The sequence below is a fragment of the Eucalyptus grandis genome, chromosome 2 (genome assembly GCF_016545825.1).
Source record: "Eucalyptus grandis isolate ANBG69807.140 chromosome 2, ASM1654582v1, whole genome shotgun sequence".
Classification (NCBI taxonomy): Eukaryota; Viridiplantae; Streptophyta; class Magnoliopsida; order Myrtales; family Myrtaceae; genus Eucalyptus; species Eucalyptus grandis.
Genome location: NC_052613.1, coordinates 13,222,146 through 13,245,276, shown reverse-complemented (window position 1 = coordinate 13,245,276; position 23,131 = coordinate 13,222,146). Strand labels below are relative to the sequence as shown.

At 41.5% G+C, this 23,131-nt stretch overlaps 1 protein-coding gene, 1 long non-coding RNA gene and 3 pseudogenes across 2 annotated transcripts; 3 read left to right on the top strand and 2 right to left on the bottom strand.

Moving 5' to 3' along the window:
- The first annotated feature begins 2,473 nt into the window (after nt 1-2,473).
- Nucleotides 2,474-4,861, top strand: LOC104452766. Its single transcript, XM_039306011.1, has 3 exons — nt 2,474-3,227; nt 3,401-3,648; nt 4,388-4,861. Exons 2-3 carry the CDS (start codon nt 3,403-3,405, stop codon nt 4,571-4,573), a joined length of 432 nt encoding a protein of 143 aa, XP_039161945.1. The 5' UTR covers nt 2,474-3,227; nt 3,401-3,402; the 3' UTR covers nt 4,574-4,861.
- A 1,208-nt stretch (nt 4,862-6,069) lies between these two features.
- On the top strand, nt 6,070-8,907 carry LOC104452767. Its single transcript, XR_005548063.1, has 6 exons — nt 6,070-6,631; nt 6,725-6,928; nt 7,460-7,545; nt 7,619-7,829; nt 7,930-8,052; nt 8,329-8,907. It is a non-coding gene; the product is annotated as an uncharacterized LOC104452767 (long non-coding RNA).
- Nucleotides 8,908-10,365: 1,458 nt separating this feature from the next.
- LOC120286189 lies at nt 10,366-15,592 on the bottom strand (annotated as a pseudogene).
- Nucleotides 15,593-18,864: 3,272 nt separating this feature from the next.
- On the top strand, nt 18,865-20,520 carry LOC104435086 (annotated as a pseudogene).
- A 952-nt stretch (nt 20,521-21,472) lies between these two features.
- Nucleotides 21,473-22,764, bottom strand: LOC120286308 (annotated as a pseudogene).
- Between the last annotated feature and the right edge of the window lie 367 nt (nt 22,765-23,131).

Here is a 23,131-nt window from a genome sequence, read left to right as displayed (position 1 = left end):
GAATCGGCAATGTTGTAATAAACACATGGTTCTTTTCACTTCGGCGGCTCTGCATGCGTGGACTTGCATTTCTGCATTAATGATCATCTATCTTCCCCTAATTCTTTTAGAAGTTGTGCTTGCTCCATCTGAAATCGATACTGGGTTTGTGACTCCTAGATGAGGTACACTCTTGGCATAAGCAAAAACTGGATATGATCATTTCCTTTTCAGATTTTCTCTGTAGTTACTTGGTTAAGGTTATTGTGCATACTCAACTATGGCTTTGTAAATGTTTAAACTCATTTTAAGTTGAAGAAATCTCCCCAGCACTCCCAAAAACTTTTTTGTTCTGGTTGGTATACAAAATCGTGGATTGCTGTTTTACACGTCTCGTAATCCGAGTAATATCAACATTTCTTGGCCATTGTTCACTACAAGCCTCATTCACATCCCCAGCAGAGGCCGTTCTTGAACAGAGCAAGCCTTGCCTCCGTTTCACATTCTTGAATGACCCGCGAAGGGAATTTCGAGCAACCGCGCTTGATGAGATGCAGACCTTAAAATGACTCAAAGGGGATGATACGCGGCTTCGATTTCCCCCTTACCAATTCGAGGAAGATGCCAGGATTTCGTTCTAGTGAGCTCATTGAGCGCGAAATCTGATTGATCAGATCCGGATGCGTTGTGCACGCGGATCCTGCTCTTTCTGGGGCAGAGTATTTTTGTCACTTACGCCTCCATATACGACAAGCAGGGACGGCACATCTGAAGGCAACAGTTTCAGGGTGTCGCTAAGATGAGCACGTTCTAGCGACATGATGTTGTGAGTACCCTAAGCTTTGACTCTTCCTACATAAGAAAAGCTCGAGGCGGGAGACCCGCCCTAGAAAGGTAGGCATCTCCAATGGGTGATCTTGGCAACACAGGCGCTGTTCCTTTAAGTGTATTCGTATTTATCCGTATGACTTGTGCTATTATATCAACGTCTGTATTTTGAGGTTACCACTTTGAGATGATCGTATTCTTTCCCTTCTGCATGTTGATAACAGCCCTCCCATCAATCTGGAAAGAATAAATGTGCGTTGCCGAGAGCGGTGGGCTCTGATGACTTCTCTGTCTCGTCGAGATCAGGTGACTCTCTTTCAGGGTTCGATGATGTGATTGAGGTGCTCAGGATATTCATTTTTGTGGTTGACTTAGCTTCTTTTTCCATATTTATAATAAGAATCTCTACACTGTTTTTTCCTCTCCATTATTGCTAGGGAAGTATACTACAATTAATATGTAAGATTACTTATTATCATTGAGATTTTTCGACCCTTTTTGACGGTTGCTCTCGTAGCTTCCCCTGGTCACATTGAGTTGAGATTAAAGTGCTTCGTTGGTGACATTTGGTGCTTGCATTTTGTCAAGTCATTTTAGCTTCGTTAGCGATTCACCATAGTAGAGTGCCGAGAGAAGTCATACTAGGAGAAGTAATTCTCTAATTCCTCATCGTAATGTGGATGATCTTGCACAGGTTGACAGTTTGACAAGTGCAATTTTGTGTCCAAAACTCAAGGTACAAACGGTGAATATGAATAAATGGCTACGCGTTTGAGATGTGTGCCAACCCTGGCCATTGACAAGGGTGTAGGTGTGCAGCCCCTCGTCCAAATTTGACAAGGGCCGCAATGACCTCAACAAATCTGGCCAAGTGAGGGCAATTTGGGCGAGCAAGGCCGTCGCAGCCCTCACCTAGACTAAGTGGGGGTCGCAACGCCCTCGCCTAGTGCCAACGAGGGTTAGCTGGTGACCTTCGCTGGTGCTAAGTGTAGGGAAAAACTTAAAGAAAAGAAGAGAAAAAAAGATAAAAAGAAAAAAAATTATTAAAAAAATAAAAATTATTTTAAATTGTTTTAAATTGTCAAATCAATGCAACATAGCACAAATTGATCGGACGAACTAATTGGTCGGATAAACTAAACTGATATAAATGCAAAAGGTTTAGAATTTAAGTAAGAAAAAAATTATGACTTAATTAACATAATTGCAATAAGTATGACTTTTTTTTTTTTTTTGGTAATTCTATTGATAAAGATATGACAATCGGGATTTCATTCGAAAAAACGAGCCTCAAATATTGGACGGTCAACGCTGCGCTGTCAAGCTCGCCACTGGCCTGCACCATTCACACCATCGTGAGGACTTACCCCCCTCAGCTCGTCCCCGTCATCACCGAGACAATTCAACCGCAAACCTCGAGTCACGCCAATAGTGCCACGTCATCGGTGCTCTGAACCATTCAGGCGTCGACACCTGTCCACGGGACCCGCCACGTCCGCTCACTCCATCTTCTGCGCTTCTGTCTCTCTCCTCTCTCTTCTCACTCTCTCCGAAATAACTCTCGGCTGATGGCTCGGCTCAGCTCGACTGGGCTGACAGTAGAAAGCACGGGTAATAAATGCGCAACACTCCCGCTTAAAATCTCTCTCCTCACTTGAATATTTTCTGGGCTCTCTCTCTCTCCTCGTGGACGAGCTGCACTTCCTCAGTTTCCTTCTCAGCGCGTCCCACCCCCTCCACCTCCGCCTCCCCCTCTGCCTCCCCCAAAAAGCCTCGCCGGTCATCTACCTCTGGCACATCGCCTCCTCCAAGAAGCCCGCCAGTCGCAGCTGGTTCCGGACCGCCCTCGCCTCCGACTGTTTCCAACGCAGAGATCGAGCATAAGGTTTGTGCTCGCGTTGGTCTCTCGGCAACTTCTGGGCCTCGGTCTCGTTCCCGAGCGGTGCTAGGCTCCCCGCCGTTGACCGGGTGCTGTCCCTGTCGCTGGCCCTATCGATCGCGAGGGAGATCTCGGTAGACCTGGGCAGGGCCGACGGCACGGCGAAGAAGGAGAGGTGCGGGCTAGAGGGCTGGAGAAGGATTCCCGCTCACTGTGGACGAGGTACGTGGACTGGCTACACCAGTACTGGAGCTAGGGCTTCTCCTTGGACTTGAGCCGAATCGGGTTCACGAACGAGTTCGTGGAGAAGATGGAGCCTCGGTTCCAGGCCGCGTTCAAGGCGATGGAGGAGCTGGAGAAGGGCGCAATCGCGAACCCGGCCTGGGAGAGGGCCGCATGGTCGGGCACTACTGGTTGAGGAAGTCGGAACTTGTGCGGGTCGGATTTCCCGTAGGAGCCTCAGGCGCGACGGAGATGGCCTTCTCTGGATTCGTTGACTGAATCTTCATCGGCTGATCATGACGACTCTTCCTCTTTCAAGGTAATCTTCTCTTTCAGCATCGGGTCTCGGGTTTTGGGTTTGGGTTTGGTTGGTGTTAATCTTTTATGATGAAAATTGCTTATTTTGATGATCGTGCAATTGTCGGCGAGGAGGGAGAAATTCTGATCATGGTAGGTTTGGGTACTTTGTTGGTGGTTGGAATTTGAGAATAGGGATGGAGGGACTTTTAATGAATTGGCATGCCGAGATGGCCGAGCAAGCTGCGTTGGTTGTTCAGCACGTCGAGCAATGTCTGTTTTCCGATTCGCTCGAGATCAGGGACTACCTAAAAGCGATCAAGCACTTGAGCTCTATGCAACTTGGATTCAAGGACGTCGAAATGTTTCTGTTCAGGCCGGAAGTGAATGTGCTGCTGAACTTGGTCGGCTTGCATTACGGCATGCACTGGCTTGAAGTGCCAGTAAGCAACTGTTTACTTTTGGGCACCGAGGAAAGATGCACATAACTGCCAAATGGGCATTTTGCTTTCAATTACTGTCGTTGAGCAGACTTTGATGTTTCGGCTTTGCTAGAATGTGGTGTGTAGAACTTTTGAATGGTGCTAAAATGTCCAGAAACAAAAGCAGGAATTTGTGTTTGTTATGGCTGTAGCATTTTCCTTCTCCTCTTACACTGGGGAAAGATCTCTTCAGCAAGTCATCTCATCTGTTGGGAAAATGAAAGATTGTGTATATGGTATAAACCTTTCCTTGCAAATATTGTGCATCACTCTATGAGAGAACTTGCTTTTTGAAGATTGTATTTGTGTCAGTCTCAAATTTCGTCAATCTCGAAGTTGATATTTATAGCCTGATTGTTCGTCTGGCCTCTTATTTAGCTACATACTGCTGAAAAGAAGAATGATAAATGAAAATTTTAAATTTGCATACTATACGTAATGCCCTGCCTTTGAATATGAGTTACTTGGTTTTGATTTGTGGAATCGCACCATGCAGATGAACAGATATGGGCTAATCATAATGGGATTCTTTACTAATTTGCCTGTTGATTTCTGTTTTGTTAAGGGTAGAGGTCTCATTCTGGCTTGTCAGTTAGGAATATCACTCTATCATTATCCAATGCATTGAATCATGTCGCAGAGACTCCGGAGATTGGTTGGAGTTTACTCCATGGTGAAATAATCATATAAAATTTTGCAGGCTGAGCATGTCATGGAAGCGCTTCAGAATAGCAGGATCTCACAACATCAAGTGAGTGTCAAATGGTGGAAGCTCGGCAGATTATTCTATGGCTTCCGAATGCGAGACGAGTCTCATTCTCGTTCAGTTTCCCAGCAAGATCTAGCATTGCCTCAGGAAAATGAGGTCCTCAGAATGCTTCATTGAGGTGCCATTCATGAGGTCCTTCGCGTCCAAATTTTTGCATTCCATTCTACTAGCACTTCCTGGTCTTTCCCGGAGCGCGCAAGTCTGTGATCAACGATGATTGATATAGACATCTGGTTGTACCACAGAAGTATGATCATGGTATGTACTGGTGTCTAAGAAGATTGGGGTTTGTGCATGTTAGTGTGCATACCTGTTTAGTGTGCATATCTGCGGCCCCATTTTGTCATGCATGATTGCCATCAAACTAGTTTCATTTTCTATCAATAACTGCTGATTCCTGGTTAGTTTTAGCAATTCATCAACTGAGGTAAGAGTGGAACGATATACAATGCCTGCATCAACCTATAGATTTTTTGCTTGTGGCTATTGATTAGTCATTCGTTTTTTCTGTCCCATGCCAGCATATAGATACTTTATCTTGCTACAGAAGGCCCCAGCCCACTACCCATCCAAGGTTTCTTGAATGTGTTTAAATTATTCTGACTATCTGATTTGCCTGCCTGGGTGAAAGAATCAGCTTCTTTTATGTAGAGAGTTCTGGCCATAGGAAAAAAATACACACATATATGTACATTTATTTTGTGTGTATTTACATACATATACAAATTGGGCATTGATTCGATGCAAAAATATTTCCTTTTTCACATCCTTATTCCTCCAGTAAGTGGGGTTCTCCATTTACAACATGCTCACTCTTTTTCTGATTTTCTTAAGCCGGAAGTCAGTGGCTATTATCACAAGTTGCGGGTATTATTGGATACCATCCTGAAAGCAATGGCAGATTTTACAGTGAAGCTAGAAAGATTTTATGTGATCAAGGTAATCATGAAATTTATGCTGCAGAAAGAAGCTTATATCAGTTCCTGTGTATCAATAATCTTTCATACGCTTGGTTGAGGAAAGTTAGATAAATGCAGGCCAGAAGCAGCAACTACTTTTTACATTTTTTTACTTTTGTTATATGATCTACCAAAACATTTGCATTAGTTCCTATAAGGACTGCAAAATTAATTTTTTTGTGGGGGCCATCAGGAGTGCAGAATAATAGGAGAAGCATCCTGTTATGTGGGTTTTTTATTGGTGGAAATTGTGGATACTTCTGCTAATTGATCTAAAAGCTCAAGGTATTACGTGAAAGAGTATTTTACTGTTTAAATGTTTCAACACAACAACCCCATATGCATAGGCTAAACTTTGACCTAAGACTGAGGCGTGGAAACTGACTATGATCGGGGGGCTCAGGAAAGGTTTGTCAGGACCTATTATAATACCATGTTGAAATTGCAGGACCATGTAAGTTCAAGCTATTAGATGGAGACCTAACTTAAAATTTTAAAATTCTAACAAGTTTAATGTATTGAAATACTTTAAGAAATGTTGATATTATCTTTGCCTTATTCATAGTCTCAAAGTGCATCTTGGCACAAAGTGCCATAAACTTGACAATCCATGTTCTCTTCGTGATCAAATAGCTTGGAAGACCAATTAATTGTGAACTCTGGTCAACTTTTCTCAAGAAGCTTCCACGACATTAGGCAGAAATGCCAATCATTTTGCAGAGTAATGTTTTTACCTGGTCATATAATAGATTATTATTATTTCGAGTACGCCGAATCTAATCAGGAAATCTCTTCGTACATGACTAAGTCGTGAAATTGCAAAGGGTCCAAATACACTTTGCTGATTCAAGCGATACCTCTTAAAAAGAACCGCCACTAGAGCAGTAGCTTCCAGATTGGTTTTGTTATGCTTTGACCTAAAAAATGTCATAAAGTAATCTTATTTGTCAAGTTTCCTGAGCTATGTGCTGGCTGCACCAATTACTATTAAGACTCATCTTTTATTGTCTTCTAGGAGAAGTTGACAAAAAGTTATCAGAATTTCAAGTTTGATGAGCCAAGATATCATGCCTCATATTATCTCTCTTTAATATTAAATGACCATTCATGGCCTTGGGAGGAAGATCTAGAAATACTTGAGACCTTCAGCATGAAGACTTTTCTCGGTTTGCACCTACAATGCTCTCGAGAGCATTCTTAGAGTGTTACATAGCAGGTTCAGTGATTTTAGAAGTTATTCCTTTCTTTTTTAAGTTAACTCTCTCATATTTGAATCTTGATCTACTTTTATTTTGTCATAACTCACTAGAGAATATAGAGCATGATGAAGCAGAGTCAATTGTTCATCATGTTGAAGATGTTTTAATGGTTCTCATCCTATATGCAAGCCTGTGCTCCAATCCAGCTCATGACAAGCAGACTCGTCACACTCGACGAGGGTGTAAGTTACGTCTACTCAACTGAAGACCTAAACTCAAATGATGAGAATTCTGCATTGCTTCACATTATTCAGGTACTTTTACTCAACAATATTAATGAAAAGAACAAATTTCTCTCTGCATAACTTTGTCATGAAATCTTCTGGCCTGTCTTTTGCCTAAATAGACATTCAAGATGACTCCCGGCTCCAATGAACTTAATTAGCCTAGGCCACCTTTGATCTGCTAGTATGTTTCTCTGGGTATGTGAGGCTGTGTTTTGCTTGTAATTTCGGCCAAAAATCTATCTGGTGACACATTGCGCATGGTTTACCCCCTTGGGGGTAGGTTCAACAATTAGAATTGCGCATGGTTTACCCCCTTGAGATTGTTGATTTCTGACTCACCAATTCACTTTGAGAAAGTATATGTTTGTACATTAGCAAAGACAAAAAGTTCATCAGATTAGAAGCATTAAAAACATGGAGTATTTCATTTTGGTAGGTCTACTTGGTCTTTTTCTGTATGTATTTGATTACAATCCCCATGGATAATTGCAGATCCATCAGCTTTTGAATGTACAACTTTGAATGTACTTTGACATTACTTTGAATGTACAACTTCAGCTTTTGGCTTTTATTGCATGGCATGAAGCCTTCCACCAGCTCAGAACAGTTGAGCAACTTGGTTATGTCTGTTTGGTCACACATCGGTAAAACCATTTCATTTCTCCTTTCTTCTCCCCAGATGTGTGTTCTGCTAATTATTCTAAGGGTTTCGTGCAGAGATGACCTCGGTGTGCATGGCCTGCAGTTCATTGTTCTGTCTGCTGTGAAGGTATACCACAAGGTTCTCTGTGTTTTGACTGCCTCATCACCTTTAACTCCTTCACTTTGTTAATCTTAACGGGGTCCAAGGTACATCGACACACGGGTCCAGAGCTTTCTTGAGTCTTTCGAAAGTAAACTCCTTAAGATGAGTGAGGTTGATTTCAAGGTGAGTTGTTTCTCCCGTGTTCCATAATGAATATCATGTTAGCTTGTCAAATAATTTTTAAACCATTACATCAAACCTGTGGAATTTCTGCCTTTGACAGAGCCATTTAAACACACTAATTGAATCAAAGATGGAGAAGGACAAGAATTTGTGGGAAGAATCTGAGCGTCACTGGGAAGAGATAACTAATAGAACTTTCCTATTTGATCGAATAGAAACTGAGGTACAAGATATTGCCTCTCTCTCTCTCTCTTTCTATTGCGGACATCAAATCCTAGTCTTCTCAGTAGGGACTGAGCAAATCGACACTATTTTCATCTACTGTTGGTTTCGCCTACATTCATCTTCTGCTTGATCTCTTTTTATGGAACTAAAGTTACCTGTATACAATTGGCAGTATGCCCTCTCCCTCCTCTCAGCTGAAATTGCCTAATTTATCTTCATGAAGCTGGACATGCAAAGCAACTCACAAAACTTCACTTCGTTTGCATTGCACCAGGTTGCAACATTAAGGAAGCTGGCAAAACAAGAATTGATAGCTTTCTTCAATGAGCACATACGAATTGGAGCGCAGGAAGGTGCTTAGTGTACGAGTTTATGGGAGCAAGCATACATCAAATTTTGAAGTGGATAACAATGAAGCAATTGGGCCAAACACAATACGAATAGATAACATTTTCAGCTTTAGGGCATCGCAACCTCTTTACGGTTCACACAGAAGAGGGTATGAACATATGGAAGTTCACAGCAGTTCTAAACAAGCTAGAAATGGGTATGAACATATGGAAGTTCACAGCAGTTCTAAACAAGCTAGAAATGAGGATCTTGGATAATGTACTCTTGAAACATTTCTCCAAAATCTATACTACCACGCCACACTTGCCCTGTGGCATTTGTACCTTATAGCGTTTTAGTGTTTGGTGTGTGTAAATGACAAAAGGTATTACTTGGGATTTTACTAGATAACGGAACACAAGAATAGGTGTTTGCTCCAGCTCAATGTTCCTAACCGAGTGAGCAAAACTGTTGGTGTTGGAGTTAGGGTGTAATGCATATACGGATCTATACCATTGAGAGTTTCATAGCAAAACAAGCTTATAAACTATGAGATTTTCAAATTAAAGAATGTCCTAGTTGTCAATTCTCTGTAAACGCATACTTGCTCTACAGTGAAATGCTGGCTCTTCCCACAATTAAGTACTAGAGGCATCTGAAAATACTGAGAGCTTGGCCCCTCGGCTTCATAAAACATTATCTGACTCGTTCAGAGCACCGATAACGTGATCCCTTTAGGGTACCCAATATTTTCTCGTGAAGCTATTGGACTGGCTCCATTTTTCCACACGTGATGCGCCTCAAAATCTTTTTTTGGGGACAAAAGTTGCCGGATGCTTGAATGAGTTATGCATCCGACGCATCACATGTCGCTGACATGGCGTACCATGGCAAGTTAGGTGATCTTATTACGTTCATCGGTATTCGAATGAGGATGACGCGATCATAAGTGTTAAGCGCAGGTATTCGAATGAGGATGACGCAATCATAAGCATTAAGCGCACTCTACAACTTAAATATTGCATCACGAAACTCTTACTTGGTATCCGTAGACTTAGTTGATATGGGATTATAGTAATGAGGCTCTGACATATGATTTCATGGCAATTTCCGCGCCTGTGCACCAGAAAAAAAAAGGTTATCTGATGGCCATGTATCTTACGGATGCACAATCACTTTTCTTTAATTGGTTTGTTTTATCGCATAACGTTTGGTTACCTCCTGCAAACCCCCACTACTAAACAGGAAAATCGCATGAATCAGAGAGGATGTAGGCCTAAACTTGAGATGTTAGGTCTCCACAATCCCCGATTAGAGCAGATCGTAGTGGATTTGAACTTACTCCAAGTCGTCCAAAGACAAAAGGAAGCTGATCTCCTCGAGTTAAGATTAGAGTGCCAATAGCAGCAATTCCCTAGCTAAAGGGCCGTCGTAAGTGGCTAATATATGCCTCATCTCTATAACAGTCACTTGGCAGATTGAATCAATACAGCAAGCTGTAAAGTGAATGAATGAATGAAAATCATGACATGAGTTGAGTGCCAGAGATGAGGATGGGGAGTATCGATATCATAAGAAAGCGTATTCTCTTTGGCCTGTACTGATAAGAGGGCAACTATCCATTGCTCCTCCTATCAGGAAAAACGAATGTCCTAAACGGCTAACAAAACCGAGGGGCTTTCCACCCACCTGCCAAGGCAAAATCTACCACCTTCCGGCACCAAATCATGTCATATGCCATGTTCAAATAAGAGACTAAGATGAAGACTATTAGGCAAAAAGCTACGGAAGATAACTAGAGCGATTAATTGATGGCTGTTATGTAGCAGACCATATACATGTGAGACTCTAAGATGGCCGATCAGTGACTAGCTCCACCTATTGCTGTACAGCATACAATGCGCCACATTGAGGCAGCCCTGGACTTCTGACTAGTCAGCTCCCAGAAGCTATGGACGGAAGGAGAAAAGAGAGGCTGGTTGAGTACTTCCGAGAGTTCGTCAAAAGGTCCGCAGAAAGAAAGCTCCATTTTCCAGTATGTACTTGAATTGGATCAGAAGATATCTACTTAATGAATTATGAATACACGTCCAAAAGGAAACCTTTCCCCTGCAAAACAACACCAAGGAACCGACATTGTTACAGAGTATATAATGTATGTTTAACATGCAAATCGCATGATCTTTTCCGAGTTAGAAACTTAGATGTGCAGTTTCGAGTGAAGCTTTCATGCCCCCTACATAGACACGTAGCAGATCAGGCTCATAGACGGAACATCAAGCTTCAGAAGACGGATACCAAGAAGCATAAGCCTGGCTTCCCCCTCCTCAACAGTACAAATGCTGTCTTGGACCAGTACTTCGTCAGTGCAAAACCCCAAGTGGATCCACACAGAAGATTGAACATCTAATATATGTAGCAACATCTTTTTTGGGCAGTGGAAAAAGTTCATTTTACAGGGGAACACAAAACTTTCTGAACAGTGGCACTAAAAGAAAAACCAAACAACAGCACAGCAAATAACACCACTTCGCTGACACGTCATTTAAATGGGCAATGAACAAGACAAGAATTTTGGAAACCAAAAAAACATATGCCTGTCCTGTCAAGGTAGATGGTGTTTAAAATAACCCAGGATAGATAATTAACGCATCATCATAATACTTTTATCTGAACAAGAAAGATTATTGGCACAGCACGAAAAAGAGAAGGTACAGAATGAGAAAAGCACTTCCACTGATTTCTTCTAATTAACATTGTTGACAAATTGATATAACATCAAACTTCTATTAGCCTTTCTCATCAAACCAGGCAGAATTTGATGCTTGTCAGGTGGACCTTTGATCTTATTGAAGAAGTATATTGATGTGCATGATGCTAAATGGAAAATTTTCACATCCACGAAATGCCGTCGTTAAAAGCACAACCAACCAAACAACCCAAACCCTTCAGTTTTAACAAGCTGATACATTTTCTTTTAAAGAATTGATATGCTCATAATTACCTTCTGATCATATCTCTAAAACTGGCTTCAAAGTCATTCTCCAACAGAAGTTTTGACATGACACAACCAAGAACAGATTCTGATACCAGAAACATCTCATGAAGCACCTTTTCTATTTAAATATATTGAAGTGAAAAATACCTCTGGAAAGATGCCACTAATTCTCATAATTCCATAGTTGCGACAGGAAACCTCTGCAGTTGATGCTTCAAGTCCTTTTTTGTCATGTATAGCACATTTGAGAATATTATATTGTGCAGTAATACTCATAAAGAGCCCGTGCATATACCTCCTTTGCCTGCAAAGGGAACGAGGACATGTCAGGGACCATGCTTGGAAGACGCAACGAGTGTTAAAGAAAGGAAAGAGAGAGCATTGGTTTTCTCATTGGTTACCAACCAAAAAAAAAACGTTTTTGAATTTTCTGACAGTACCATAATAGCATGTAAAGAGTCACACCAGCTTAGTCTTTTCACAATAAAGATTATTGATTTTCACTTCGAGCAAGAAAAGAATCTAAAAATGGAAGACCTGCAAAGATCTGTATAAATACCACTGCATTGGCTTCTCTATGCAAATTTTCTGACATCACTAAAACAATGCCGATACTTATTGCCATCCAACTATTGTAAATCATACCAAACTCACAAGAACAAAAACATTATACAATTAGGAATTCAATTATTTTAATTTAGAAGAAATCTGGAAAAGTAAGGTAGATATATTCCAAAGAGATAAAATACACACACTAGTCAGTTGCAACAAGTAGTGATAAGGACCTGTTCACGAGTCAATATAAGCACCAATAATACTTGCTATAGAAAAGCATAAAAGGATAGAGACTATATATTAGAAAAGTTAAGGCATATCAGGGTAAAGTAATAAGGAATAACCTCCTCAGAGTCGTAACAGGTGGAAGCAACTTCATTGAATTTAATCTCCGGTCCAACTGATAACCCAGCACTGTGGAAAGTAATCACTCTTTTTTCACCAATTTCTTTCTCCACCTGTAAAGTTGCACCTTATGAGACAGAATAAAGATGTTACAATAAGAGATACGTACATCATGTAGATTCCCAAACCTGGGGTGGAGGTGGCATGATATCATAGCACAATAATGCTAATGGGTAGAGATGTCCTGGCATGGCAGAATGTTCTACAAGCCTCCTCATATTGTCTACCACAGCAGAATCAAAGGGTGCCTGCCCACTCTTTTATATCAGAATCACTGAAAATGGCAGATGACAACGACCAGAGAACTAAATGGATTTTAGTGAGCAGACCAAACTTTTCTATCTTCGAGTGGCAGAATGAAGTAAACACAAGTGATTACAACTATGGTACTGTATGGAAGTTCAGTAAAGCATATTTGACATACTCAAGAAAGAGCAGCAGCAGAAAAGGAACTCGGCTGCACAATCCCAGAGAGCAGAGTGAAAACCTACCGGATACCATTCTCCTGTAAGAGGATCAGGACGATCTCTGCCACCACTTGGCGCAATCCACAGTAGTTGTGATCCACCTCTGCAATGCTCAGGCATAACTAGCATATCATCTCACTTGTAGTAAGAGCATTGGTCTACTTATGAACATGAAGAATCAATGTAAGGACAAATAGAGGAGGCAAAAGGTGACCAACTGTTCACATTAAATAGGATCTTTACCATCAGTGCATTTTCACAGGAGCTGAAGATACATCACCGTTCAATTGTTTTCATATATGAGATTGCATTCACATGAAAAGCTGTGAACGTAGTACCTTAAAAGCAAAGCCATTTCCTTCAAGCTTCATGTATTTGATCTCCTTTTCATCTCAACAAGCTCTGGAACATCAAACATATGCTTTTTCGAATATACACAAACAAGGTTCCTAGAAAAAAATAGAAGATTCGAGTTATGAGCTTGCCTAATCACTCATCAGCATGCTAAACTTTATAACTACTCATAAGGATAGAGATTTTAAGCACCTTCCCATACTGAAGGGCTTGCAGAGTGGATCTGTTACAACTCTATCTCCAGCTACATAAGTCTACACTAGAAGATAAAAGATATGTTCAAGCAAGTGGCCCACTTGTGGCCTATACTCACGAATGAGGTAATAATCAAGTCTAATAAAAGATAAAATCTGTACCACATTCTCCGCAATATGTGAATGTGTTCCTTCAAGAAGCAGAGCAATAACAGCTGGATCTGCTTCCGTTTGGTGGTTGGATATCAAAACAACGTTGTGGCCCTGCAATTTAAGATATAAATTAGCATTGTATAACAGTTGGATCCTCTTCTATAGTGATCTGTTGCCTCTATTTACTTTGTGAAGCAGCTAAAGGTCAAATTTGATGTGCATGCATACAATAAACCAGAATCATTTATAAACAGCTTCAGATCATAATTCTACATTACAAGCAAGCAGAATGCAATCTACTGAATGGTAATTTCATTCAGTGAAGAGCAATAGGAAAGGCCAAGAAGTGAAATATATAAGAGTCCAAAAAAAGAACAAGAGGGATATACTGTGGCTTTCAGTTATTCTTTAGACTAACAAAAACAATTTCAGTTTAAGAGGCAATGTGAATGCAACAGGTTTCAGTAAGACACAGAGTCATCATCGGTCCATCTAAAGGAGAAGGGTAACAAAAGAACTATTCACCTCCTGAAGTTTCTCACGGATTTCATCAAAAACAAGAATGTTTCCAACATATGAGTTTCTGCAGAAAGGAAAATCAGAAGCAAAGAGCAAACTAAGAGATATCTAGAGGAAAGTAACTAATTAGTCAAAGGTCCAATGAGAAAAGCTAGCGCAGGAGCTTTCCCTGTTTAGGGATAAGTCCATAAAAACCCTCTGAAAACAATTTAGGAGTTTGCAATTCATATATTGAGTTAATAACAGAAGCTTAATTCTTAGTATTTTATGCTCCCTAGTATTCTGAATTATTATTTAAAAAAAGGACAGAAGGGACAGTGTTTTTGCACTTTCCTGGAATGGAAATCAATTTTTCCTAAAGCAATTAGGGCTGAAAGGGGAGTAAAGGTGGAAAAAAGACGTCATGACAAAGTGGCAAGTTTCCTAGAAATGCAAGTTAATTAAAAGTAAATGTATAGGTTCATCGCTAGAACGTCATGGACCTTTGACATGTGAAGACAAGCCAAGCAAATTATAGAACATAAATAATTTGAGTGCCTTTTAATATTCTTCAGCGAAGCTTTGTGAAGGAAGTGAGCACAAAATTATCGATGAACCTGAAATCAACCAGAGGATGGATGTAATTTTGACCAAACATATAGTAGTCAAAAGGCTCCCTTGCTGCTTCGTGGTATGGAGGGAAGATAAAAGGATCCTGAAAGATTACTGCTTTCTGTCAGATCAAAAGTTTTACACATCCAAGAACGAGCAGATAACCAGCGAAGCTCACAATCAACCTAGCCTTCAAAATGCATCGGCAATTATACTCTGCTAGTTACCTTTTGACAGCGAGAAGTCCGAGAACGAGCAACAGCAAAGGAGAACCGTGACACATGGAACCTGTGGAAGAGATCAAAGCATCAAACAGCGACACACCAGTAGGCAAACAAGCAGCTTCCTTCCTACAGAGATCGAACGGAGCCGAACCTGCATAGGGAGATATCACCGACTGCTTCAACCAATAGCCTTCGCCAACTGCAGGCGGCACAAACAAACAAGAAAAACCAGAAATCGTATTAGAAAATGGACCTCCAAGATTTCAAGGGAGGAAGGGGCGGTGGATCGGGGATGGGGAATCGATCGACGGAGCGAAGAGAGGCGGCATTACGGTGGCGAATGCTGGTGAGAAGGGTGGCGACCTCGGGGCGGGTGGACAGGTGGAGGTTCCTGGGGAGGTAGACGAGGGCGAGCCGGAACGCGACCGACGTGATGACCTATGTCCAGAACCCCGAGCGCGCGCGCTTTTGCTTCTTCGTCTCCATCTTCTGCTTCGTCGTTTCTCTCTCCTCCATTTTCGCCGTCGTGGTTCGACGCGTTGGCGTCGGGCGCGTAGGCAGAGGCGGAGGAGACGGGGGCGACGGACTCCGACGCCGACGGAGGTAATCGGCGGAGGGGAGTCGGCGTCGGGGTTTGCTGGAAGAGAGGCGTGACTTCGAGGACGAAAGAGAGAGAGTGGACAAGAGGTCGCGAGAGGGAGGCGGAGGCTGCGTCGGCGTTGGCGTTGGCGTCGGCGTCGGAGTTGAGGGCGACGGAGGCAACCGGCGGAGGCGGAGGTGGAGGGCCGTCGGCGTCGCGTTTCGCTGGAAGAAAGGCACGACTTCGCGGAGGGGAAGAGAGAGAGAGAGCAGAGCGGATGTCGCGAGAGGGAGGAGGAGGAGCGTCGGCGGCGTCGGCAGCGTCGGTGTCGGCGTCGGCGTCAGGGTGGGGGCAATGGAAGCAACCAGCGCTTTACCTCTGGGGACTCTCAAGTAGTGAGTACTAAAGAGAAAGCTCGTTATGCATCATTTGTCTCACAGTTTGTTACATCAGAAAGCTCGAGAGCATATGCTAAAATGAAGGTACTAAGAAGTTTAATGCTGCTGAATGTTCAATTTAGTCAACGAATTTTCATTTCCGGAAAGGTGCTGCATGACTTGCTAACAAACTTGAAGTACTTGCGGGTGCTATCATTATCTCATTGTGGCATCACAGAGGTACCGAATTGTGTACGTGATTTAAAATATCTCCGACATCTCAATCTCTCATACACCGGAATCAAAAGGCTACCCTGAGTCAATTGGCGACTTGTGGAAATTACAAGTTTTGATCTTAAGAGGTTGTTGGTACCTTTTTATGTTGCCTCCACATATAGCAAATTTGGTCAACTTACAGTTTCTTGACATTAGAGATACAAAGAATCTGAAAGAGATGCCACTGAATATTGGTAATTTAAGGAATCTTATTATCTTGTCCAAGTTTATGGTAGGACCAGAGAGAGGGTCACAATTAAATGAGTTACAGAACTTGCCACATCTTCAAGGAGAGTTACTCATATCTAAATTGCAGATGGTGGAAGAATTTGGAGATGCAGCTAATGCTAATTTGTTTGGAAAGCAAGACCTTAGCAACTTATTCTTGCGTTGGAATGAAGGTTTTGGAAATTTCCGGAATACAAAATGTGAAGCACGGGTTCTTAACTCTCGCGACCTCACACTAATCTTGAAAATCTCACTATTTCGTACTATGGTGGTGGAATATTCCGTCATGGTTTGGTGATCCATCCTATTCTAACATAGTGTATTTGTGCTTGCATGCTTGTCTGAAAGTCACATCATTGCCATCACTTGGACAGCTCCCTTCACTCAGAGAATTATCTCTTGAAGGTCTAAGTGCAGTACGCATGATAGGCTCAATTTTACGGAACTAAAAGCCCTTTTCCATCCTTAACAATTTTGAAGTTTGAAGGGTTGTCGGCATGGAAAGATTGGTCTTATTATGCTGGAGGCCGAGAAGAAAAAGTACCATTCTCCTGTCTTCAGCATCTTGTTGTTCGAAGATGTCGAGAGTTGACTGGGGGAATTAGTCAATTAGATAATCTCATAAAGCTAGAAATTTGTTCATGCTTGCATTTGAATGACTCAACCAATGTGGTTTGTCTTCCATCTCTCTCGTGAGTTACACATTGAGGAATGTAACAAAGAGATCTTAAAGAGGTTGGACCACCTAACTTCTTTAACCATTCTCAAAATTGAGGATCTTGCGAGCTTGTTTGCTTTGATAATGGATTTATTAGCCACCGATCAACCTTAAGGAGCTTCGTATAAGAAGTTGTGAAAAGCTTACATACCTATGGCAAGATGGAGATGGAATGCGAAATCTTATTTGCCTCAGTAGTGTAGTCATTGAATATTGTCCTCAATTCACATCTTTTATGAGGGGACAAGGAGAGATTGAGCTGCCGCACAACCTTGAAACAATACAATTGGAGCATTGCGTGAGTTTAGAAAGGCTTCCAAGCAAACTGCACACACTTAGACATTTGATCATTTTGAATTGTCCAAAAATCATGGGACTAACCATTCCTCCAAATGACCCAAGCAGCAATAACACGATGTCACAGCTTGAATATCTGTGGATTGATCATTGTGATTCTTGGATATCTTTTCCATTTGCTAAGGATAGACTTGCTGCTTTGAAGACACTTGGTATTATGAGTTGCAAGGGAGTAGAGTCGCTAGCAGAGATCACCGTAGTAGAATCGCTAGAATCTCTATCTATTGGCAATTGTATGAATTTGAGAAGCCTACCACAAAGTGCCTTCGCATGCTCATCCATCTCACTCATTTGGAAATAAGTGATTGTGCAAAGGAGATGGAGGACCTCCCTCCCTTCCCCTCACCTTGTCGAGTCTTTCACTTTTAGGTGTATGAAGATAAAGTCTATTGCCAGCGGTAACATTGATAGTTGTAACAATCTCACTTATTTGGAAATATGGGAGTGTCCAACACTGGAGATGGAAGACTTCCCTCCCCTTCCAATCACCCTATTGCATCTTGCACTTTACTTATGTCCGAAGATAAAGTCATTAGAGTGGCATCATCTTACGTCCCTTCAATGGCTAGAAATTATTCTAGAAAATATCCAATGCTTCCCGAAGGAGGTTTGCCTCCAAATTTGCGGTCGTTTTATATTAGGGGGTGCAAGAATATGAAGCAAAAAGGAGAAAATGGGGCTTGCCCATGCTCACTTCCCTCGAGACTGGGAATGGATGGAAGCAGCATGGGAGGGAGGGAGACAAGGAGTGCTTTCCTTCGGAGGATTCCTGGTGTCTTCTCTTTCCTTCCTCTCTTACCTCTCTTCAGATTGGCCATATGAGGAACGTGGAAAGACTATCAAATGGCCTTTGCAACCATCTCTCCTCTCTCCAAGAGTTATCGATTGAGTGTTGTCCAAAGTTGAGGGACTTGCCGAGGATGGCCTCCTCCTCCCTCCCTCCAACAATTGCACATTCTTGGATGCGAGATTCTGAAAGATCGATGCTCAAAACACATTGGCGACTATTGGCCCCTCATCCAAGAGATCCCTCTCATCTACATTTATGGTGAATAGATCCAATGAATTGATTCGTCCTGGTACGGTCAGGTATTCTAGGGTTCGGGTAAGTTTATGGTTTCGAAGGTATCAATTTCCCATTCTGCTTCCTCAACTCGATGCTCAATACAAGTCGATACTTTCCCGTGTAGATGCTCCACATGAATTTCCGGAAATCCAAGAAATCCTCGACATGCAAGTAATTTCTTCCACTGCGCGCAGATGTTTGCTTTTCGTGGAGTACGACTGAAATTTAGAGCTTGGTTTAGTCTCCAATTGCACTGGCTTGCGAAAGTTGATGATGATGATGATGATATTCTTGTATGCCACAGCTGCATCCATGTCAACTACTGCCTTGGGCTTGCTTTTCTCTTTAGCCACTGCAATGCTCTTTCAGCCTCCTCTGTTTCTGTTTTGGCCTCAATCCCAACAATTTATGTTCATAGATGGATGCGAAGTTGGGGTACTTGCCGGAGGATGGCCCTCTCTCCCTCCAGAGATCCCTTTCATCAGCGTTGATAGCATTCGGATCCAATGGAGTAAAATCAATCATGCCCGGGCCATGATAATAGATTTGTCTCCGTTGACTTCTTTTTGTTCCTCAGGTAATGCTTCCAACTTCTTTCATTCTTTCCACTTTCATTTGTTAACCGCCAGGATTCATTCTTCGATGTACAGTAAGTTTTCTTGGGTTCGGGTAAGTTTTTGGTTTTCAAGGCATAAATTTTGATTCTGCTCCCTCAATTCGATTTGTAATACAAACCGATATTGGAACTCGAGTCTCTAGCTCACTTTGAAAGCCAGAAAATGAAATTTACTGGATTGTTAATTGATGGGAATTGCGTTTGCTGTCTTCTCTTCTCGATCAGCTCATCCCACATCCAGATTTGACATGTCTTACCGTCTCTGTGGCAGATTGTTTGCAGTTGATATCTCCCGCTTGTTCCAAGGACACATTGAGAATGTAGTTCTTCTTAAGCACCAATATGGATGGAACAAAACCGAAAATGAGGTCATCATCGTCATAGAAGCTTATAGAACTCCGAGGGATTGGAGGCCTTACCCCGCCGATCAAGTTGTGAGAGACATCACCAGGAAGTTTGTTTTTGTGCTCTTCGACGCCTCTTCTAAAACCGCTTTTCAGGCCTCAGTGAGTAATAATAATGTTCATTGGTTTCGTTCTGGGATATCTCTCTCAATCTCTCCCTCCACCTGCGATCTATATCTAATCCTTTTATGTTCTCTCGAATCATGCAGTATATTGATGAAGTGTTGCCTTCTTCGGGGAAGTGATTCGAGGCAATCTTGTTCTCTCGATGGTGCGAAGTCGTGAAGATAGGCTGTGGAAAATCTTTCGCACCATTCCCTAAAGGTAATTATTTTTCGGATTGTTGATGCAGCTCCACCGGAGTCCGTCCATGCATTGCAATGTGAAAAGTGAGGATGGACGAGCTCTACTGATATTAAGCAGAGTTCAGAGGAGAATGTTAAGTTGTTGGGTGACATCTTATTGGAAAAATTGGTTTCGAACCTAAATTTATAATTTATGATTAAAATGGTGTTCTTTACCTATATGCATGTTTTGATTTGTGCATTTTCACCTACAATGTTGTTCTTCCAATGGTTTTCGAGTGCCAAATCATTCACCTTTTAGTGTTGCCTTCTTTTCCAACTCACGACTTCACCAGCTCCGGAGTTTTGAGGAGTTATGAGCACCCACCGAATGAGGTGAAGCTGGTTCCTAGGGTGGACAGCTCTGGCCATGTGTGCGGCGCCACATTCAAAGTGGATGCAGAGACTAAGGACTCCAGCATGCCTAGAGTTGGGAGTGCTGTGAACTGGTCCTCATTCTACTGAGTCGTATGGTTTATGGTCCTTTTTTGGACAGGCCTTTAGCTATTGGAGGGCCTTCTGTTGCCAATAACCCAGTCATGCTTTCTCATACATTGCAAATTTTTCAGCTCTAATGGTTGTTTACTCCATGTCGAGAGTTTGAGATGACATTGTATTATGCAGCTGTATATGTTGCTTATAAAACCAAGCCTTTACAGAACCTGCTCATGCTTTGTAAAGTAATATCTTTCTGGCATTTCATTTAGCCATTATGCAGAGTCTATTGACTGTCTTCTTTTTTTTTTTTTTTTTAACTTAGATGTCTTGCGAAATTGTTCTCTCCATTTGTAAATTAGGCTGGGACGACATTGTTATATGAGGACAAATGTGAACTATAAAAACTTGGAGCATGCTGGTCCTCATATGGAAATCGAGTTTACACGATACCTTGTGGCATGTTAGATATTAAAGGCTAAAAGTAAACTCTCGTGCAATTTTAAAAGCAGTCAAAAGGACCTTGATGCATGTTGGTACAAACTTAACATGAAGGAAGATAGAGATAGCTATCCATAATGCAGACTAACCTAAAAAAACACTTCGCCTAGCCATCTCGGTAGGAGAGACCTCTTTAGTCCTTCGCATCGGTTACGCCCCCTGTTGTTATCTGAAAAACGTGTGTTTGTCAAGTTCAACATCGATAAAATAAATATCAGTCTCATCATATTGACATATGAGCTCTCGCTGAACTTTCTTACATAAGGAAGTGATGGTTTTGATAGATGTGCTGTCTACATAGCACAGGCTGCACAACTAACCTACTAGTCCTGCTTAAAAAAAATTCTCCATATCCACTTCTTTTTGTTTAATTACTCTGCACAAAATTCGTATTCAACGTGTTCATGGATCTCCATACAACATCAAGTATACTGTAAGCACCATGCTTAAATCAGGTCTCCACCTATCTATATGTAGCCTCAGTATCGACTTAGCTTCAGCTTCGGGTAGGTTTGGGGCATCAAACACCTTGCAGACACGCTGATTCCCTCTGACTTTCCTAGCCATTAACCTAGTTGTGGCTGCATGAGCCAGAACATGCCCGCCTGCAGGTTTCATTGGGTCTGATAACATACCTCCGCCTGGATCAGCTACGACTAAAACAGATAAATCAAAGACAGAGTCTTAAAAATAATAAAATCCTTTTCCTATGCCATGGACTGCAGCTACTGTATGCATCACCAGTTTACACCAAATAGCTGGTTCTTGAGATTTACAAGAATCAGTATGAGCTTAGTGCAGTCCCTAAAATGCTATTTGTCAGTGTGCAACCATCAAAGGGCTAAATTGAATAACAACTTTGAATGGATGCAGGACTACGTGGGAGAAATGAGATGTGATACAGTACCTTGATTGGCCATGTACACTGCCACGTTAGTTTCCTCAGCTATCTTAATTAAACGTAAGACATTTGTGCCAATTTTTGCTGCAATTTGGAATTAATTAGTGTCAAACCAGATAAGCTGCAGAATAACAACTTGCATGATTTGATGGCTTCAGGATCAACCTGGGGCTCTGCAAGTTCTCTTGCAGTAAAATCCGCTCGGAAGAGAGCAATCACTGAATCCTCAATCTGAGAAAGGCACTCACCATAGGTCAACCATCCACACCTCAGAAAATCTGTAGGGTTTGATTCTCGAGCAGTGTCTTACCAGTAATTTGAATGGTTCTTCAGACATTTTGGCAGCCAAACCAAGAAGCAAGTTGTACTGATGCTCAGAAGTAGAGGCACGAGCATATATGATCTTCAAATTCATGGAAAGACTAGATTACAGCAAGTACAATAGCCAGAAAAGTAAGAGTTGCCACCAGTATAGGAAGCATTGCTTACATTATCTAAGACTGCAGGTGTACTAAGTTAAGAAAGTGCACATGCGCTTACATGGACAGACAACGATTATGAAACACAAGTAGCTTTGTCGAGGTCAAGAAAAATACAGACAGATTATAATAGGATACAAAGTTCCTACTGCGTCAATATAAGCTACCTTGCCATTTCCTCCTCGCATGTGAGTTGGCAGCTGTAAATATTTTACGACCATGGAATCCACATACCATTAATAAAGAATGATTGAAAACCAGGGTAAATACTGTAGTAGGATTTGCAAATAAAGTAGAGTATCTTCAAGCATCACATTTGACTAATGATCAACCCAAGTCCGAGTCCGACTATGATTAAGGCTTTTACTCGGTTATGACATAGGACAAACTCTTCTGGCCTTTTTCCTGCTTGGTTTGAGCCACTGTATATGCATTCCAGTATACTGATTGCAGATTACAGAAAATGAGTGCCATACTTCCAGCATCACCTAATACACACGCTATGATGCCAGGATCACCCACATCTTTATACTTTATAGAAATTCAATCGTTATGTTACTATTTGCATTGTTCATCAGAGAAAAAAAATGCAACAGAAGTTCAAGACAGAAACCTAATATCCAATTCAGACCAACCTGGGAAGTAACACATTAGGCTACGTTTGGTCGTCCAGATTTCTAATCGGGATAGGACTGGATAGGATAGGATATGAAATCCTGGGATTTTTTTATATCCCGTCCATTGTTTGGTGAATCGCATTATTAAAGTTTCGGATATGTTCACATCATATCATGTATATATATATATATATATATTTATATAAACGCATATCATTATAAATGAAGCTAAATGATCATAAACGGAGATGATGAAAATCTCTCGTAACACTATTCCTTAATTTATTTTTATTTTATTTTAATAAAATTTTATCAAATAATAAACTGTACTAACATACCTAAAATACAAAAATACCTAAAATATATAATAAATATAAATATTTAATTT